Source organism: Tympanuchus pallidicinctus, unplaced genomic scaffold, assembly GCF_026119805.1.
Source record: "Tympanuchus pallidicinctus isolate F22 unplaced genomic scaffold, pur_lepc_1.0 scaffold18, whole genome shotgun sequence".
Taxonomy (NCBI): Eukaryota; Metazoa; Chordata; class Aves; order Galliformes; family Phasianidae; genus Tympanuchus; species Tympanuchus pallidicinctus.
This window is the reverse complement of record NW_026294699.1, coordinates 9,193,486-9,214,660: the sequence shown is the minus strand read 5'-3', so window position 1 is coordinate 9,214,660 and position 21,175 is coordinate 9,193,486. Positions and strand designations below refer to the sequence as shown.

Sequence of the window (21,175 nt, the reverse complement as noted above, 5' to 3'; positions counted from 1 at the left end):
AGCCCAGAAACTCAGCCTGAAAACTCAGCCAGAAATCCACTAAAGTGCATTTAATTTGCTTCATGAACTTGTCATCAACATTTGTTCAAACTACACTAAGCCTAGTTAGGAAGACAAATTGAGGGTAGTTTATCTTGATTACTGTTGCAATTATATATAATAAAACAATCAACTATTTTTTTCTTAATCAAGCATGTTCTTGGATACATTTAGTGCTTTGGAGCTTTTCTGGCTAACAAATCTTGATAGATTCCCCTTCCTTTGCCTTGACTTCCTTCTATCCTCTTCTCACATTAAGGCTTTTCTTGGACAGAAATCCCTATAGTTCCGTATCCCGTAAAGAAGCAAAAAAATATGTTGAAAGTCCTACACAAAGCTCTTATATTGTTCTCATAAGGAAGCTGAGAACAGCTTCAGCCCTTAGGTTGGAGTAGTCAACACCAAAGAAAACTAGCAGGCATGTCTGAGGTTCCTAGCCATTTAATTTGATCTAGTACCCACAGCCACTGCAGTGCAGGCAGTGAATGAAGACAACAGCAGTTCCCATTTTGCTTCTGGCATTTTTACTTAGCTCCACAATTTCTTTAGAACCAGCTGGAAAGCTTTACTCCCACTCAGAGGGCCTGGCAGCACCAAGAGATCAGGTTCTGAGAAATGCAATCAGTAACATGCAGAACAGCAGATCTGCTCACCCCTAAACCCACCACGGTTGCACAGTAAAATACTGAAAGCTGTTGTGTTGCAGTTCCATTGCAGTAACAGGGATGTATATTACCTTGGCTTGGTTTGTACAAAAGGCAAAAAGAGATCCTGCTCTGAATTGTCCGAAAGCTGCAGTTCCAATAGAACACTAATTTTTTTCTATTGATTTGAAAAAGAAAAGTACCTAGCAACGAGCACAGAGCCACGCAGCAGCTGCCTGCTTGCAGTGAGCACCCTTCACCCCTGGCCTGGCAATCCCCAGCAGGCTCTGAGCAGGTAACACACCGGTCCACCTCATCGTGCTGTATCCAAGGGAAGATTTTCAACACAAGATTGACACCATCAGGAAACTGAGAAGTAGAGCAGGCAGGAGGTGGAGCATCATGGCCTCGGTACCAAGAGGGGCTGAGGATGGTGCTAGAAGAAAAAAGGGGCATCAGTACAAAGAAATCAACAATTGAACCATTCTTCCACGAGGAAAAGATCCTGTTGTGCCACATCCAGGGAAGATCTCTGGATTTTTGGCAAGGGCTCTCTAATCAGTACCCAGCTATCCCTAATCAAATCATCAAGTCAAAGCCCAAATCCAATGCACAGTACTTCAGGGTGCTGTGGAAGTGCTCATTCAGTTGAGATGCTCAGCTCACATGGATGCTTTCAGTGAGATTACAGGACTGCTCCTCATCTTGGACTTAGAAATTGCTGCAAGGCTTAAGGTTCCTCTGCAGAACTGGATTTGCTGCCTCTCCATGCTGGGAAGTGGAGGGTGCAGGTGAGCACCATCCATTGCATTTTAAAGGGGCTGTGTGGATAGGCAGCAGCAAACACCAGTGAAAGAGATCTGCAATAGCCCAGACCAACAGTCTCTCCTCTCAGACACATGAGCAGCTAGCAGGACTTTCTAAGGCCTTGGCACAAGCATGGCTGAGAACTTGGTGTGCTCAGTTCTCTTTACAGGCCACCAAAATTACCTCACTTCCACAAGGCAATTATTCTCCTTACAGTAACCAAAGAATAAGTATTTAAAGCACAAAAATCAGAAGCCCTAGCACACTACATACGCTGAAACTTGGGCGTGACGATGTTTATATAGCCTTCTTGTGTTCCCCCAGTGAGCCCAACACCCAGTTTATCCAGTTCTGTTTGCTTCTGTCTTTGGGCCCATTCCTTGATGGGAGACATGTTCCTCCAACTTGACAGATCAGGTAGATGTATCCCCAGCAAGTCCTTAACCTCAGCAGGTGTCAGGCTCTAGGAGAAATCAAACACGACTTACTGATGTAAATGCAGGAATGACCATACCTCCTCTAGTCAAGGATCTGATGAGGTTTCTGTTAGCAGAAGCATTCAGAACAACAAACTTGCGGTGAGTGGCTCCAGTTGGAACAAATCTTACCTTAGGTTTGGGGAATAAACACAGTGATTCCTCAAAACCAATTTCTGTTGTCTTACCATGACATCTCCTTGACTCATGCATGGTCCCCAGTCCCTGCTCTGGTCACAAAGCTTTCTTCCCAAACCAGTAATATTACTGCTAACACTCCTGTTAGAAGGTTTGCACTGTAGCCTAGTGGAAACCTCCTACTACCACTATGAGTGCTTGTTCTAAAGAAACTCCCCAGTAAGACTGGGTAGGCACCCATGGATAACTCCAAATTAAACTTCTAGGGAAGTTTCAGGTTGGTTTGCTGCTTTCCATTAGTCAGCCATCACTGTGAATTTGATGGAGCAACTCTGGATTTACAACAATGGACAACATGACCAGAAACAACCACCTCGTAGGGCAGAAACGCGAGGAGCTGAACAACGTCAGCATTCAGCTTACCATCAAAGCATCTCTTCTCAAATTCACCAATGTGCTAACATTCATGTTCACCTTGTCCTTGCTCAGAGCTCTGATATCCTCACCAGGAGCACCTCCTGTGACCAAAAAGAGAAAGTTTTACTCAATGCCCTCACACAAATGAGCAGTGTTGTGTACCTGTATAGGTTGGAGCATAAACTTATTAGGCCTGGACTGCTAACAGAGTGAATTTCAAATGCAAAAAAAAAAAAAAATAGTTCCTTTAGCTGCAGGGTTTTATGATGTTGGCCATCAAACCAATCTGCATCAACGGCCAGATGGAATGGGCAAGAAGAGGTTCACTGAGGCTGTGAATGAATTCTTGGGTTAACAGGGAAAATCCATGTTTTGTGACATGGGAAATGCCTATGAGATAAGCACTAGGCATTGGCAGCTGGATTTCCAAGGCACTTAGCAGATCTTACCCAACCCAGAAACCACGAGTCTGAATATTCCTGTGATAGTTAGACAATCAGTGAAGGGAATTTTAAGTCAGGTAGAGATTCTTCCAAGAATATTTTATGTCATCTACAAGTTGGAAAAAGATGCTAACCTTCCAGAACTTCTAACAGCTCAGCTTTGAAGATTCCCAGATCCTAAGACAGTGTTTGTTCCTCTTTCCCTGTACAGACTGTTATTTTACATACCTAGGTAAGGCTCAATAAGCATATAGTAGTCACGTAAGTAGTGCCGGTCTGAGAAAGCACGTTTTGCTTTAGCATACAGGATGTCTTTTGTAAGCTGTGAACAGGCTGAAGGATTCAGGGATGCCAGTCTGAAAAAAAGAAAAAAAAAAGAAAAAAAAAGATAATGATGATGATTTAGGAAAATAAAAGTTCTTATTAGTTTCAACTTGAATAAATCCCAAATTCTTCCCATTAGACAGATGACGTATGGAGAGAAGCTCAATGAAGAAAATAATGTCTCAGTTGCCTGCTGAAAATGATGTGTTTTCTCAGTTACGATGGCTGTGGTGGTGCAATGCTAACTATGTGTTTGCAAAGATGTAGTTATGTAATTAATTTTATTTAGCAGTCCTTCAGAATCAACTGTTTTGCCTCCAGACAAAAGCAGGCATGCATGCAGACCATACTGGTTGTCACCTGAGGTGCAGTAAAAAGAATTTGATTGCAGATCTAGCAGAGTGGAGAACAACAGGCTTTTAAGCCTGGGCAGAGAACATGCACTGAGTTGCTCCTTAGAATTCCTTTTACTGCATGGAGAGAAAGCAAACTGCCCTTGCTGATGGGAATGTGCTTCTACAAGAAGCTGAGAGCATTGCAATGTTGACTCACTTCAGGCTGTTGGGGTCTATCAGATTCAGCAAGGTCTCATTCAGAGTGCACAAGTATTTTGTATTAATTGCATTCAGTGCAGTGGCATTCAAGGGATTTCCCAAGGCAACGTATCGACTGATCACAGCAGCAGCCTAGAAACACATTTTTTTCAAAAGTTAGTTTCATTCATGGTTTCATCTTTAAAAGAAAAACAAATGTGATAATTACAAAATTAAACCAAATCATTTTAAATCTCCTTGTTTGGACCTCGAGGATGGGCCAATTATCTTAAGAAGCCACTAAGCTGGTCCCAAACCAGCAGCTCCCAAACCAGGAAATCCCCACCTGTTCATTTTGGAGGTCAAGCTCTAGCAAGGCAGCCAGCGTGTCAGCTGAAGTTATCTTCCATTTGCTAAAATCCTTCACGGTGAGTAAAGAAGCAAGGCGGTCCAGTTTGGGGAGCAGGCTGTCAGGATATCCATCAGGATATGTCTGTGCAAAGACAGTTGGAATTGCTATGAACACTTGTTGTCGTGCCTGTGTTCTCTGCAAGATTAATATGGAAAAGCCATAAAGGTCTCTGCAAGGAATGAAAACAAAAGCCAGCGAGATATAATGTGTGCATCTGTCATTTTTCTACATGAAAGCTGAGGGAAGCAGGCTTCAGTGAGGAAAGAAAACCTGCAGCAATGTGAACTGATTCAGTGAGGACCTGGAGCAGCAGAATGCCTTACAGTGGTAAAGGCTAACCAAACACTGGGCTACCCAAGCAGCAGCACAGTCTGCAGGTCAAGCCAAGTGATTATCCCCCTCTATTTGGCTCCTGTGAGACCTCATCTAAGTACTACAGTGTTGGGTTCCCTGAAGGGCTGGAGGCACAACATAGGAAGTGGGGTAGTGGGGCTGAGGGAATTGGGTTTTTCAATCTGAACAAGAGAAGGCTAGAAGAGGATTTTATTACTGTCTTTACCTTCTGGGAGACTATAGGGAGGATGGAACCACACTCTTCTCAGAGATGCACAGCGAAAGGATAAGGGCCAAGATGCAATTAAAATCCTGATTAGGTATTAAAATATATTTTCACAGTGCAAGTGGTCAGATATTGGAAGAGGAACACAGAGAGACGGTGGAGTTTCAGTCCTCGGAGACACTGAAACTCAACTGAACAAGTCCCTGAGCAATCTCATCAGTAGATAATTTGGCATTCGTCAGCCTGACGTTACCTCATCCAGCTTCTCCTTCAGCACAGCCAATTGCTCCTGAGTGAAGGGGTAGTCCAGCATCTGAGCAAAGTAATTCTTTACAGAGACGTTCTTTAGGCAAGCACGCAGCTCCTCAGGTGTATAGTAAATAGGCATCAGCTCATGAAGAGCCTTCTCTGTTATCCTCAGGTCATCTGGGCAACCTGTTGAAGGAAGTATTAAATACACAAACACTACTGCCCAGCATTAAATCATTTTTCTTCAAGCTCTGAGTGCTCCAACTCTGGAGACAGACAAGTATGCCATCATTCCACCCTCCTCCTGGGCAATCCACCACCAAGTGTTTCACAGCTTAACTCAGACATATTCAAGGAGGCCCACAAGCACTGAGATCAATCCTGATACAAGAGGAATGCTGCCATTATGGATCAGAGAAAGCTCTCATACCAGCATCACGCTTCTGCCTAGAAGGCAAGAGTTCTTCAACAATGGTGGCCAGCTGTGCTCTTGACAGACGTGAATCACGTGCAGAGTTCTTCAGCCAAAAAGTTAGAACATTCTGCAAAGAAAATAATCCATCAGGGAGATTCTGCAGCATTAAGCATATCATCAGTGCATTATGTTGCTACTCACACAGAAACTTAATTGCTGAAACTGTGGACAGAAGACTTCTGCTATAAGCCTGGAGACCTTTCTTTGGTCAGCCAAAGGCAGATTTCTAAATGCCTGAACTCGAGTAACCCACCTTGGGGACCTTCTGCCAGATGCTGTGATCCAATACAGGAATCAACCCTGTGAGCTCATTCAAGGTAGATGCTGACCACACTTGAGGAGGCCTGCAGACAGAAATCGATGGGATCAGTTTTCAAAAAGAAAGGAAAACAACACGAAAGATGCCAGCATTGTGTCTATTATGTCCACGTAACATAGTAAGTTAAGAAAACTTCTCAATCACTTTCTATCACAGAAAACTTTATTCCAGTGGATCAGAAGCAACTGTTAGTAACACTGGGGCAGCTGTATGGGAAAATGGCATTTAACAAACACTTTTTTTAAGTGTGAAAACCAATTGCCAATTCAGTGCCAAGACCTTTGAGCATTTGACACAGGAAGGAAAAGTGATTTGCCTTTCTGGACAACGTCTCTCAGGTATAGCCAGGGATTTATCAAGCATCTGGCAGTTTGAGAGATAGAAGCAGAATGTTTTCTGGAAGTCAGAATCTGATGAACATCTGGAGCTCTTCTGTGTTCATCAGCACCACCTCAGAGAAGTTTGGATAATGAAAAATAGACCAGAGAAAAGGCTTCTGTAACTACAGCAGGTGAGACAGAAACGACTATATCTTTTTCAGTAGAATTCCAGCCAAACTTATGCATTGAAAGACATTCAAATGAAACAATGTGAAATTCAAAAGCAATGAATTATTCAAGTGTATGATCAAGTTGGTCAGCTGCAGTTCACTTAGGTCTCAACATGACAAGAGTTTTTTTTTCTTCTGAGCATCAGCAAAAATCCATACCCAAATGTAGTGTTGCCACTGCTGATCACACTCCTAATAGCCTCCTCTTGATCAGGCAGGAAAGATTCACACTGGCTTAATTCCTTCAACAAAGTCCCAGCAGAACTTCTAATGTATTCTTCACCCAGGTCACAGACCAGATGACCCAGAATCTTTGCATTTTCCTTGTTTACTCGTGTGCCTGGAATTTTCTGAAGTAACACAAGACAGAGAGATTAAGTAGAACTGGATCCCACTGTACAAGAGCATTTTTGCTCCTTCTGACAGCTGACATCCCCAAACTCTCCCCAGCCTTGAGCAGAGTTGTCCCCTGCCCACATACCAAGCACGCTAAAGCTTCCAGCAGCAGCTGTTTGCGCTCTGACGACTCTCTTTGCAGAAGATCAAGACTTGCTTTCCCAACATTAGCAAAGTACTGCTTACAGCTTCCTGTTGCTGCATAGTCTGAAGGGCTAGGAAGACAAACACTGTGAGTTCTGCTGAATGATACAGACGGTCAGGTTCAAGGCTGTTCAACATATACTCTGTTTAATATAATGTTTTCCATACCCACAGTCTAAATTCTATGCAGTTCTTCTTCCTAAAGACCACAATCCACATTTTTCAAAAACTCAGTTTCACTTTAAGGGTTCCTTCGTAAGTCTCAGCTTAAAATGATTCAGGATTTGGATACAGAACCACAGTGGATAAGCTACCAGAACAAAGAAATCTACTCTACTGTCTGTTTCACCTGACATTATAAGAGAAAATCACCCTCAAAAAGGCTAAAAAGTACCAAAAGCCCACAGTAGTTTCACATCAAGACAGAAATAACTAAAAAGAGCTTCATACTGTTTTACCATAATACAATGTATTATACAATTATACAATTGTATATTTACTGTAATACAATGGATAGTTAAATCTGAAAGGCATCAAAGCTCTTTCAAAAGCTTTCTGCAATCTTTTTTTCTGTAAGAATGCCTGAACAAATCAGAAATATACGTCAAACATGAATTAGTCTAGCTGGCTTATAAAGTCATGCCTCTTCTTCTCATTCAGGACTAAAGCAACAACATGAAAAATGATAGCACATATACCTTAAAAATAGCAACAGGTCTTTAGGATAGCTATCCAAGTCCTTGGGAATCCCACGCAGCATCACCATCTTTGCTAAGCAACTCAGCTGAAAGCACACCAGAGTTTGTAGCAGAAAGGGAAAACAGTATAAAACAATAGGGGAAAAAAAAAAAAAAGAAAGAAAAAAAAAAGATTTTACTTTGCCCCAAAGGGAGAAAGAAAAAGGGATAAATCAGCCCTGAGAAGCCTTTGGAAAAATTCAAAACTGGGCACTTGAGACCCAGGACCACTTACATTCATTCCAGTCCTTTAAGCTGAAGATCTTTTGTTCTTGCTAAACAATCCTAATTAGTATCTCCACTGCAATACCAAACACCATTTGGGAATACAGGAACTGACCTGGTCTGCTCCTAGCTTGACATTCTTCCTCTTCATGACTTTGGCCAGCTCCTGAACTCTCTCTGGTTCCATTTCATTGGCAACTGCACACGTGTAGCCATGAAGGACTGACTGGGAAAGCCTGAATGTTTACAGAAAGCAAATCAGAGGGGCAAGGATTTCAGGAGAAAAGCCAATGATGACCCCCTGAGTATAAGCACAAACCTTCCCACACCTCAAAGGTTAACACTCTCAAAACTTCATCAACACAACATCGCTAGCCTTGACTTTTGTGGGAGATCAAGAAGCCATCACTGCTTACACAAACATAGTCTAGAGATTTTGCTGGAAGTAGAACTGCAGAGACAAATTCTCCACCCCAAGCAATACTGCTGTACTGAAGCACAAGATCAGATGTGCTTTCTGTGTATGACACATATCAAAACTGAAACAGTCTCACACAGATCCTCATCACAGCAGTCTCACGACCTGGGAGAGCTCAGGAAGAAGTCTTTCTATATGGAAAAACTGACACTGTGAAAGCAACATGACATGTCAGATCTATTGTTTTTCCAGGTACGTGTGAAGGCTTTCATCATTTTTCATCTCAGATACAAGAACTGACAAAAGACATGTCAGTCTCACTAAATGTAATTCTTGGAATAGCACCACATAAGACTGACAGGTTGTCTGATTAGAAATGCTTTGCCAAGAAGCAAGGTTCCCAACTGCAGTCTGAGCCAGCAGTATTGTTTCAGAAAGAAAGTCTGGCTCACAGGTGTATCTTGCAGCTGACACCATGGTACACCTTGGCACTGCGTGCTTGTTGTCTGCATGGTATTTTCCTGTCTCTTGTTATAGATTTAAAAAGATCAGTCATGCATGATAAAAGAAACAGGGATAACAGGAGCCAAGCAAACATGGAAAACACAAGGAGAGCAGAAAAACACTACCTGCTGAAGTCAGGCTCTGTCCTTATCACATCTCTGAAAAACATGGCAGCCTGTGGAGCAAAGCCAGATGGTCAATAGTTAACCACACTCTTCCACATCACTACTTGTATTTTCAGGCAGACTTTAAGAGTGGACTCATAGCTCTGCAGTGTCCAAGAGTGACAGTGAGGGCAATACAAGCTGCTAGAATGTTACCTGGTCTCGAGTCCACATTTTACTGTTGAGATCCTCAATGCTGAGCTTCTCATCCTCAAAAATAAGCAATGATTTTGGAATGTAACTGGCCAGAGCACCAGGGATAAGTTTGACTAGGTCAGCCGGGTTGCTTACACTGGAGGAAATCTGAAACAACAACAAAACTAAATAATACTTGTAAAAAATCTAACGTTACAAATTATTTCCCATTCAACATATACATCAGACTAGCATGAGACTAATACCCAAGGCCCCAGTGAGAGGGAATGGTTCTGTTTCCATCAGTTTCCCAGCTCTTGGCTTGATGCTCTAAAAATCCTTAACAGGCCAGAAAGGAGGAACACTCCTCCCTGCCAACCCAAGCAGTACCTCAACTCTCGAAGGTAAGCTGCAGAGCAGTCCTGTGGTGAAGGAGGTGTTATTTCCCTCACGCATCACCCAGAGCCCTGACCATCCACATATGACCACATATGCTATGTGCAGGGCCTGTGGTGCTGAACATGCCAGCAGTTTTCTTGTAGAAGGTAAGATGAATAATAACAAACTCAGATGCTGCAAGGTTAAAATAATGGCCAGGAAAAGCGAGGAAAGATGTTCACGTCCTACAGTCACATAGGGGAAATGACACAATGCATTGCTAGGGGATTAATTTACCCTAAAAGGGGCCTTTTCTAAGATGAGCCCTCACTTCTCACACATTCTAATTTCAAACAATGACAATAACACTTTCTTGGCAGCTTCTTATCATGTCAGTGGCGAGTAGTTTCCATGTGCGTCCCCCAGAAAACTGTCTCTTCTGCCCCAAGCCCTAAGAGGCTCATCAGGGCATACTGGCTGGCAGCCAAGGACATCCACGCTGGCACCGTGATGGGGATTGGGAATGCCTGTCCTGTTGCATGCTCTGGTTAGCAATGACAAACAGCCCAGAGGGAATCTTGTCTGTGTGTGCAGGTATGTGTCAGTGCCTGGCCCCAGGTAACCAGTGTTCTTGGTTGTGAGTCACTGGAGCTTCGCTAATTTATGACATCCATAGAGAGAAAAGCAATTTCACCTTTTCCACAAATATCCTTTTCAGAGGAGAGGGCAGGGCTGCTATTTGCTGAACAAACTCAGGCAGCTTAATGGCTTCCAAGATCACTTCTGGAGGCAAGCTTCGAAGTGTGCTGCTGTTGAGGCCAGCCACCAAGCTCCCTAGCTTTGCCAGGCTCTGTCCAGAAGAAAACTGAAAGATAATACATGCAGGCATGAGTACATGAAAGACTAAATAGCACTTGCTTACAACTAGCTATGCTAGGTCTAAGGTGCATTGGTGGATTTCATCTTTTATACCTGATAGCCAGAGTTGAGCAGTTTGTTGATAATAGCACTGGACTGGTCAGCATTCCAGCCACGAACTTTACCCAGGATAGGAATCGATGCTTCCAGGTCTTCCCCACTGATCTTATTTTCTATGTCAGATACAGACAGCCCAACAGCAATCTGGCCCAACACCCGCAGCACAGCAGGAGTGAAACGCTCAACATTCCTCACCAAAGAAGATACAACCTGTAAAAATCCCACAGACTCAGAAAAGAAAGTCAGAAGAGTAATGATATGTGCCTATTGGATTCTACAGCCTTTGGATGTCTTACACGGCTAGATTTTCTGCCCCAAATTTGTGTGATTAAGCCTGTTCATGGACTTCTACCATTAAGACTTTGCCTATCATAAAGCATGAGCCAGACAACACAAAAATACAGCAAGATGGGTTCTAGGACTGCACACGGGAGGAGGCATGAGAGCTGAACCTTCAATCATCAGAAACATTGCCTAGTTGAATGAAGAACTGAGTCACAGGGCTGGGCAGATTACCTGCAGTTCCTCTGTTGTCAGGGATGAGGGAGCACCATTTCCCTTTATTCTTCCGAGCGTTGTGTTCAAGGTGCAGCTGTTACTGATCCTCTGGGCCAAGCTCAAAGAATCATCCCTGCTCAGGTTGCTCACTGCAGAGGGGCTCAGGTAGCAAACAAATCTGTCTGGGAGACTGCGGGTGGGACACCAGGAAGAGAGGTTGACAATCTGATAGGCAGTGATTCTGATCTTTCTTCTTTTTCCAAAGGATGCTCGCACAGCCCAAGTAACAAATGCAGAAGGGCAAACAAACAACTCAAATGATAAGAATTATTTGCTGGCACAGGAAGAAGGTACTTGCAAACTGATTACCCTTAGGTGGAAATCAAATGAAAGCAAGGCTTGAAGCATCATTTTCATCCCAGGCCCCCAGTACCAGCTCAGCATCAACACAAGGATCCTTGGAGCAGTAAATCCTGCCCATGACAGACTGGCTGTCTGACACACCAGGGATTTACCCTGCTCTTCTTTGTCCTGCACAGACACAGAGTCCCATTTTCTCTTCACTATTCAACAGAGCAAAACCAGAGCAAAACCCTCCCTTGCCCAAAAGCATCCCTGGACCTCTGCAGGGAGAGAGGTGCTACCTCTGGTTTCAGAGGCTGCCTGCCACCCAAAGCAACATCCCCAAAAGAACAGAAGTGCACTTCCAAGGGAAACGTCACCAAGGTCATTTACTGACGGCCTACATACCTTCTCACTGAAGCACACACAGCAGTTTCTGTTTTCCCAAAAAAAAGAGAGAAAAAGGAACTGTGACAGGAATATGTATACAGAACCACATTTGAATCCTAGGGAAATTACTTGGTCAGAAACTCACCATTGAGAGCGGGGCTGGAGCACTGAGTAAGGAGAATGAGAGAAAAGAGAGAACCATATTCTGCAGTTACAATGGCAGTACGGTCTTATTTGTGATCATTTCATACAGAGAAGCATGTACATACAAACAATTTATACTTGAATCTGGCTTGAAATACACAAATATCTACACTCAGGCCTCCTCCCCTGCTATGGTTGGGAACTGCCATCTGCAAAATTGAGATCAGTATTGGCTCTGTACTCTAAAGAGCCAGAAAGTCACTCAGGCATTAGAAGCAATGGGATGGGCTACTCCAAGGATTTGAGTGTGACCAGTGTGTGTCACCCTCCTTGCACTGCCTGGTGACATGTCTGCACTGCAAAGACCTGGAGAAGCCATCCCCACCCAGTACACCCATCACAGGGACAGTTAGCCAGTTGGCCCACATCATAACGCACAGGCATTGGTTTGTGGCAACTGATTTTCATCATTGCACCAGGAGGAATCATTGCTACCAGGAGGAATCATGCTGACCACTAACCCAGACACACTTTGCAAGCAAAGACATATTTCAAACTCAGTGTTTGTCTTACCAGATATGTCCCAGCAGGAGCTGCGTCTGCTCCCAGCCAACCTGGAAGACAATGTGATGTGATTTTAGCAGACACTCAGGACAGAGGTTCATTCTCACAATTCCCATCTGGCTTAGCAGATCCCAAACATCAGTCATCTCTCTACATCATTCTGACACAGCATTTCACAGAACCAACTGTCAGACCTTCCCCTTGTTCTGACTTTGTGACAGCTGTCTGGCAGGCAGGCATGAGGTGCTCCTTGATCTACTCAAAGTCTTTTTCCTCCCAAAGAAGAAAGGGGAGGGAAAGGGGCAGAAAACACTCCTGGAATGCTCCTTCTCTCCAATATCTCTCGTGTGCCAGGACAAGATCAAGGTAAGAAATCAGCCCAGGAGGCTTGACCCATACGCATCCATGATGGTCCCAGCTTCGTAGCTTCTTCCTGCTTCTTACAGCATCCACATTGAAACATCAATTGTAGCCAAGCCTGCATTGTATTTCACACATCTCCAGCTAAATCCTTGAGTGGATTAAAACCATCCTATGCTGCAGAACTGCACACAATGCAGGCCGTGCCACTGTATGACAGTCATCACTTCAGCCTTGTCTGAGAGCTTGGCAGGGATTTACTAAATTACATCAGCCTGTCACCGTTGGCTCTTGGCAGGTCCATGCAAGTTCTCCACTGCTCTACACTTTGTTTTTCTCAACTTTCGCACTCTTCTTAATGTCAACTTGCTTTTCTCCAGCTGATACCAGGAAGTTGGAAATATGGTGAAATGCAAGCTTAGGAAACCAAAACAGCATACACAGACTCAATTCTCCCTGGCATTACTATTGTAAAGAACAAGAAACCTGCCAAGCTCAGCATCTTAACAACACAGAAAAAAAAAAGGGGGGGAAGATGGGGAAATCCCATGTGACAGGGCAGAATGAATAAATGCAAGAAATGCTACATGAAATGAGAGGTAGGGAGAAGAAGACAGTGATTCAATGATTTGAGGCACCTGAGGTGACGCTGGCAGGCTGACAGGCACAACTGAAGCAGAATTGGTTTTGTTGGTGTGTTTTCTCATGGTGTGTCCAGATGTAAAGTAGCTTGTAGGGATGGATGAGAGGAGTCCCTAATCAGCGTAACAGCTCTTTGGATTACTAGCTGCTACACCTTTTTAAATCATTTAATTAATGGAGAACTGTCACTAACCAACAGGCAAACAAACGATACCCATAGCTGGCCAAACGGAGTGCTTTCCTCTAACCCTACCACACATTGGCTTTACTCTTAGACAAAGTCCTGAAAGAGTTACCAGGACCACAACCACGAGTTGAGAGCCAAAGGCCATTGCTTCCCTGCTTATAGACAAAGCCAAGATTGTTTCTATCCATAATAATCACTTCCTCCTCCTCTCCGGTTTGGACCTTGGAAATACACAGCCAAGCCCTTTGCCCCAATCTTGGTTAAGTCCTTGTACACATTTATCTTTAAGCATGGAAATAATCCCATTGAACTGGAAAAGTTCAGAGACCCATGTGGAAAAGGAGGAAGGTGGGGGGCCTCTCTGATCCTACAGGAGCAGCTCAACTCACTATTGCAACCATCCTTGCTCTATGATGAAAGATGCCTCATCTCACCATTGCATTAAGAGACATTAATTCTTCCAAGAAACCTACACAATTCTGCTGAACAAACTTCACTCCTTGTACAGGATATCAACATAAAATTGGAAAATCAGAATTTTCATCAGTTTCCACAATACTGATCAGTTTTGAACAGCATTAATGAAATAAAGGAAAAAAAGCAATCTGTTTATTTGTTTTCCTTCCTTAATACTGATAACCAAACCCACCACAGAGAAAATGACAGACTCTTTATGTAGCTGCTCCCCAGCTGGCATCTCATTAGCTTGTTTGTAATGTTACAAGTCCATGTTTTATCATCACTGAACTCATTACAAAGGTGATCCCAAATCTGACAAGGAAGAGAGAACAAAGCACTGACACTTTGGGAAAGTAACAAAGACTGCTTCGGAATCCCTCAGCACCAAAAAGCAGGAGGAGGGGAAGGAGAGGAATACAAACAGCTAAGGCTATTTTGTAAATCAGTGCCTTCTGCATATCCCAACAGAAGGAGCCATCAGCAGACAGCTCCGCAACGACGGGACAAAAATTAATTCCACTGCTGTCCTTCCGCTCTGTTCATTACAGAAATTAATATATTTTGGCTCGAGGATTCAGTAATAAACCAGTTCACTCAGTAACGAACCAAAGGCTGAGGACTGCAAACAACCACCACAGTAGCATCTGGTGGTATTTCAACACAATCTTCCCTTCTGAGGGTTACCTCAACCACAGCTTCCAGGACACCCTTGCCCACGCAGCAATACTCACTGAGCACAAGGAGGAAGCCAAGTTGCAAAGGTGGCATTTTTGCAGTGGTCTTCGGAGTGCCTGTGCCCACAAGGAATCACCTTATTTCAGCCAAGAAAAAAGCAGAAACGAATAATACTTAGTTACAAAAAACCAAACCTGGGTAGGAAAGTTAAAAAGCGTTCATTCAAATAACTGCTTGCTGAGCTAATTTACACACATCAACAACCTTCACAAAGCCTACCTGAAACTGGATCCAAAGCACCTGAAGCTACTTGAGGGTATGCTCAGCCTGATCGAGTAAGGAGAATTCAGAGTTAGTGAAGCTAGACTCACTGCTATCAACGCCTTGAAGTTGGTGGTGGGCTCTGCTCTGCAGAGGAAGACAGCAGCTTGCACAACCTGCCCAGATGGTTAAATGTGGCAATCGCCTCCCAGCCACCAGTCACTGGGTCCTCACTGTGCGGCTCCCTGATCGTAGAGGGCTGCTTTTCACTGAGCAAACCAGGGTGTGTCTCTGGCTTCTCAAAATTACATCTGAAATTACAGGATGGATTTGGAGCACCAGACACACCTGTAAGTCCTTAAAGATGCAAACGTTTAACAGTGCAAACAAAAGTGTGGTTTTTTGTTAGTGCTCGGCATTCCCTTGGATACCATTGGAAACATTGATCTCAGAGTGTCTGCGTGGAGTGAGCAGGATGAGAGCAGTGAATAAGTGCATTCCCCCCGTGCTCCAAACTTGACTCGTTTGCCATTCATGGGATGCAACAGTTATAAAGCTTCAGAACTGTAAACCCTGAGGTCTCTATCTCCTTATCACCAGAAACCTTTCTCTCTATTGAGCCTTTCTCTCAATAAATCTGCACAATTCCTAGAACATAACTTCATGGAATTTCCAGTCCTGCCAAGCTGCTCTAATTAAAACATTGTTTACTTTTTGCAATTAAGAGCTTGCATTTGGTTACAAGGGGTCTGTGTGCAGTAACTGCATGCTGCAGGAGACAAAGAATGACTTGATGGACTTGTCCTGCTCCTTAGGTTGAAAAACACATGGAATGGGTCCTCACAATCTCCCCAGAACTGTGCATCAGCAGTGTTCTCCAACTAACTGTAAGCCTACAAGCACTTCAGCAAGGAGAACTTAGCAAGCACAATCTGCAAGACTGAAAGTGAGACCAGCTGCAGATATCAACAAGAGAGGGATATTAAACTGCCTTCTGTCTGGTTCAGACTTTGTTTCCCTCACCCTCAGATCTGAGTCCTCAAGCCAATAAGAAATTGTCCACAATAACTCTCTCAACTTCTTTGGGTGCAAACGAGTAATTCTGCATACTCAAAATTGAAAATCTGTCTTTGGTCACTTTACTGATGTTTTTTCAAGGTTCCCATAAGCCATTTAAGTCCCAGGCTCAGGCTTGTCCCATCACACCCACCTACAACTCCTGTGTTTGTGGCAATGCAGAGAAAAGCTGGCGTTGACTCACAGCACCACCATGTACCCAAAACCAGCTCCCTCCCCACTCCCAGTTTTCTTAGCACGCTTAATATGTTTATCAGCTATTTTGAAACTTGTACAAGATTACTGATTCATACTTATTGTTTCTCTGACCTAGGAGTCCATAGGATGCCACACATGAAACCAACTCTTATCAGCTTCCATCTAAGCTATCCATTTCTCTGTAAACTTGAAATGCATCATTTTGCAAATAATCAAAGTTCAAAGCAAGAAGCTGCTTCTCCAGGAAATCCAAAAGAAGTCTCCCTGAGACAGATGGAAGATCCTTCAATCAGGTTTCAAATATCATAGCTTTTGGTGTCTTATGCCTTTCAAAAAGTCCACATTGCAAGCAGGCAGCTCACAGAGGAAGGTCAGGTAAGCCCGTGTTGCTGCTGAGTCCTGATCATGCTGCTGGAAGAACTGCAGGTCCAGAAAAGAGTCGATGAAGAAAGCAGCAACATGGCACAGCATGGCTCTGCATCTGCAGCCAGATCCACTGCTTCTCACGGGGGTATCCGAAGGTGAAACGGAAGAACAGGATGGATCTGAAAAGCAGAAAAATCAACAGTGAGCCTCATCAACTGATGAGGAAACCAGGGGAGGGGGCAATGCAGACTGTCAGGATTTTCTGCTTGTGTTGATCAGGTAATCTGCGTACCTAAAGAGTGTGCCAAGCAACCCCCCCCAATGGGGAGAGACGCCAGAGTTCATGAAAGCAAGGAGGAACTTTCATCTATAAACAAACTGTTATTTTTCTTAGCTCTGTTCACAAAGTGGCTGAGCAGAAGCATCAAGTATTTGGCAAAATTCTGATTATTGCAACGAATAAGGCTGGAGCTGATTTATGGCTTTGTATCTGCTCAAGTAAGCGTAAGTAAGAGCTACAGCTTCCTGAAATAGGCTTCTGGCTAGAGGATTTTTGGATGTGATGCCATATTCAGACTGAGTTCATAGCAGTGGATGCTGGAAACATCAGTTTGGCCTCCTGCAGGTTTTCCTGCACTTTCTACATGCCAGCCTTACCCAGCCTGGGGACACAGCCACATCATCACAGCAGCATTAACCGTGCGTGGCAGCACAGCTTCGAGATGAGGATAAGATTTGCAGATGGGTGGTCAGACAGGAGAACATCACAGCCTCTCACAAAGTGACATCAATCTAGAAAAGTAGATTTGGTAATAACCCTTGTGCTACCCAGAAAAGACGTGGTGCAGGTGCTTCATTCCTATTATCTTAGCAACATGAAGCAATTCAGGCAGCAGCTGTGACTAAGCCAGAATGAGATATTTGCAGCCCACACCTGGTAGACAAGTCTTTCAGGGGATGGAGTCCAGCACGCCCTCAGCTACCACCTCTCCAAAAGCAAAGCTCTTCCTGTCATTAACTTCATTTCCACAACTTGCCCTTCGTAAGCCCTGCTCTCCCCACCTTTGATGAACTTCTCTCCCTTTGCAGCCCCTCAGTCACAAACTAATGGGAACACAGAGCATGTAACACAAATGCTGATAAAACTCCTGTTGGTGCGAAACAGTTTGAGGTCCCATCTCATGTGAGAAGCACAAAACTGAAAGAGATTTCAGTCAGCCCTTGCCCCGTGGTACCAGTGGATACAGCCCTGCTGACAGAAGTGCCTGCAGCTTGCATTGGCATGTGAGAGGGATTTTAGAGCTCACCTGTACAGTCACTTCTAGTTCAATGCCATTACTGAGACCTCTCTCCGCCTCTCTTCCTTCTTGCATTCCTCCCTCCCTGCAATCATCCCTCTCCTGAAACTGCAAATAATCCAATGTCTTTATGTCACCTCCTCCTCAAACGCATAAATTTCCCTGCAATAGCAAGTGGGGAATGAATCCTAGTTTTGAATCATGATTTCTTAACACTCACACTGAAGGGTCATGGAAGGAGGGCAGTCAATGAAACCTGCAGAGGGTGGTTAGAAATGGGCCAGGCCTAAAACATCATTTGTGCCATGGGAAAATGAGTCAGTGCATTCACAACCCTCTACTCTCCCAGCCTGACAGAGACATCGAGGGCAGCTCAAGTGTTATTCAGCAACCCTAAATTATACAATTGGTCGTCGATGTGTTCCTGCCATGTTAAGCCAGGTGTGGCAGCAGGCAGTAAATCTCTCTCGATCCCATCTCTGCCACGCAGACCACACGCCCTGCTCAGCCCAGTCGCTGCATTTCCCTGTAGCTTTCATGCAGAACTACAGGGGCTTCAGGCTGCCTCAGAAAAGTCAGATCTCCCATTAGGTAGACAGAGCTGGGGAAGCAGAGCCAGGCCAGCAGATACATGCTCACATCGCAGACAAACTTCCCATCCAAACATGGGCCCAAGAGCAAGCAAACTGTATGGGAGACCACTACCCTAGGGGGGCTAAGAAGAACATTTGACCATGAGTTTGTACAAGATGTGGTCAGGCTTTCACTAATGTCAGACCAGCGCTGAGCTCATCTGCAAGCCTGCATGGGCTACCACAACTCACAGGGGTCACACAGCCCTACTGTGCGCCCCAGAACCAGAAAGAGAGGTTTAAGAACGGGAACAATAGAGCACAAAATAAAGTTTGCTGAAGAGAAACCAAAAGGGGCAGTTAAAAAAAAAAAATAAAAATGTTGCAGATGGCATAAAAGTTGTAAAAAGAAATACTGAAGGCTGAAAGCAAACACATGCTGCCAGGGAAGAAAATCAAACTGCTGTGATAGTACAGAAGGGCAAAGAGGCAACTGGAAGTGAGGAGGTATCTTTCAAATAATTGACGTTTTCTGTTCCTACGTTAGTTGCCTCATGAAAAAGAAAACTGTCAGGACCCAGCAGGGACAACACGATCCAGGTACAAAGAGAGGATATGGAGGCATGCAACTCTAACAGCAAAACTAAATTCTTTTTATCCATGACCATCACACATAGATACTAATAGAAATCTAAGACATAAGCAGCTTCAAGACCATAAAGGCAGGGCTATTGTACAGTCATTGCTTGCACCCAGCTCTTATTTTACCCTCCCTGTACAGATCTCAGACTTACTGGGACTTGGCACACAAAGGAAGACTCCCCCACAACTGAATTAAGCCTCTGCGAAAATTCTCCTTTACTTATCTCACTAAAAATGCAAACAAGGAAACACTGCTAAATAAATATCCACACTTGAGAACTGTGATTTCATTGGCATCAAACCAATCACTGCTCTATGGCTTAGTGCTTCCATTGCAGAACAGTCCTGCCTTCGCTCCAGCTGCTCTTGATTAAAACTGCTGCTTCCTACTTGCAGAAAAGAAAGGTAAATTAGGTTAGGTAAGGTTATACACATTTCAGGGAAGGTAAATTGGGGCAGCAAAAGCTATATCATCTGTCTTGTTGATATGTCCATCATTGGATGAGGTCGGAGTTCAGGTAGAGGTTTGCACACTGGGGAGTCTCAGGGCAGCAGAGAGGAGATCTGAAAGCTGTCCTCCAGCATCCTCATCTCACATCCTTTTTACATGTGGTTTGCCACGAAGACCAAGGAGGTTGAACGGTTACAAGCTGAGATATAGGCGGGGGGTATGAAAAGGACATGTCTGTGGAAAAAATAGAGACATTTATGTTGGTTCCTTAAGACTTCATTTTCAGTTCCCAAAAACATGAGAGATTGTTCCTAGGTTAGTCATCACACGGTTTATGGTCTCTGTGGATTTCTTGTAGCAGTAAAAGTGGCCACTGGTTCAGAAAGCAAGTGAACAATACTCTCAGACCTACTAACAGTGCATGTCTAGTTTCAAATCAACAGGGCTGACCCTTATCTTGGTGCAGATCTTCCAAAGAATGCGTAAGCAGGTCACATCCAGCTCTGTGACTGCAGAATTGCGTACCTACTCGTTAAATGTCACCTGGAGGAAGTTTTTTTATAAATAAGGCAGTACTTGGTTCAACACGCAACTTGTCTCACTTCTGCTTGCTTAAGCATTCGGTTACAAGCAGGGAACATGTGAAAATAAATATTATTGGCTTTGAGATGGTATTGTGCCCACACCTACAAATTCCAGAGGGGTCAACAAGAAGCACTGAAGGTTTGTTTCTGACAGTTCATGCAAGAGCATCAATGCTTACCTCCATGCACTAACAGGTCTTCACTCAAGGCTACTTCTGAACTGCAAAGGAGAAGACAAGAAAGCCAGAGGTCTCAGAGACCTGCCTACCTTCACACAGCCCATTCCTTGGCCACCCCAGGAAAAAAACCCAGTTTTGATTTGTCTCCTCCTCCAGTAACTCCACAGTAAACCCTGCTCTGGACACTCAGCACTCCCACTGCACACTATTAAAAGAAGTATCACAGAGACAAACAAAAAGGCACAGGAGCTGATTTAAGAGTGGGGATAAAGAAGCCAAAGAGCACCAAATATTACTAGCAGCTAGAAGTAAAACTCAACCATCACATCACCCTTTGCAGAACTTCACATGAGATTCTGCTTGTTTTCTACTTCCTTCTCTATAATCATTTTTGAGTTGCACAAAGACAAAAACCACATACATCTAACAGTCAAACCTCCTGAATTATAAGCTTAATAAAACTGAAAAAGAGGTACTGTGAAATCTGTTCTTCCTCTTTCTTGGCAAGGTTTCTGTTCATGTTGGTACTGTAACTGGCAGCACTGGAGCAGAAGTGTTTAGCAGTGCCCTAGCCCTGTTTAGCTGGGTACAGAAGTCCTCCTGACAGATCAGCAGCCAGGTTTAAGAAACATGACCAGCTTTAAGGTAACTGACATCGGAAAAGCAGAGCTCACACATGGTCCTGGGAGCCCAGCCCAGCCTTGAAAGACTGCTTAGAAAGAACCAGGCTGTTACAACGTTGGGTCTTTGGCCATTAGTTCTGGCTGTACCATGAAACTCACACCATTAAAAGCATTTGGCATCCAGCACTCCAAGAACAGT

The 21,175-nt window shown here is 44.0% G+C and overlaps 1 protein-coding gene across 1 annotated transcript; it reads right to left on the bottom strand.

Moving 5' to 3' along the window:
- Positions 1–464: 464 nt before the first annotated feature.
- On the bottom strand, positions 465–15,304 carry MSLN (mesothelin). The gene is made up of 23 exons (XM_052680207.1): positions 15,005–15,304; positions 14,782–14,861; positions 12,412–12,452; positions 11,840–11,861; positions 11,713–11,740; positions 10,981–11,152; positions 10,459–10,674; positions 10,181–10,351; positions 9,130–9,276; positions 8,935–8,984; positions 8,003–8,123; positions 7,624–7,709; positions 6,867–6,996; positions 6,545–6,735; positions 5,770–5,860; positions 5,472–5,583; positions 5,046–5,227; positions 4,168–4,314; positions 3,841–3,974; positions 3,193–3,320; positions 2,528–2,622; positions 1,764–1,953; positions 465–1,119 (listed from the first exon to the last, which is right to left on the bottom strand). Exons 2-23 carry the CDS (start codon positions 14,816–14,818, stop codon positions 1,025–1,027), a joined length of 2,586 nt encoding a protein of 861 aa, XP_052536167.1. The 5' UTR covers positions 14,819–14,861; positions 15,005–15,304; the 3' UTR covers positions 465–1,024.
- Positions 15,305–21,175: the final 5,871 nt, after the last annotated feature.

Coding starts and splice junctions, on each gene's coding strand:
- MSLN (XM_052680207.1), bottom strand. CDS start 14,818: ATGCCACCTTTGCAACTTGGCTTCCTCCTTGTGCTCA. Junction 11,153..11,712: donor GTGTGTGCTTCAGTGAGAAG/GTATGTAGGCCG, acceptor TCCCACCCGCAG/TCTCCCAGACAGATTTGTTT. Junction 6,997..7,623: donor GACCTGTTGCTATTTTTAAG/GTATATGTGCTA, acceptor TTGTCTTCCTAG/CCCTTCAGACTATGCAGCAA.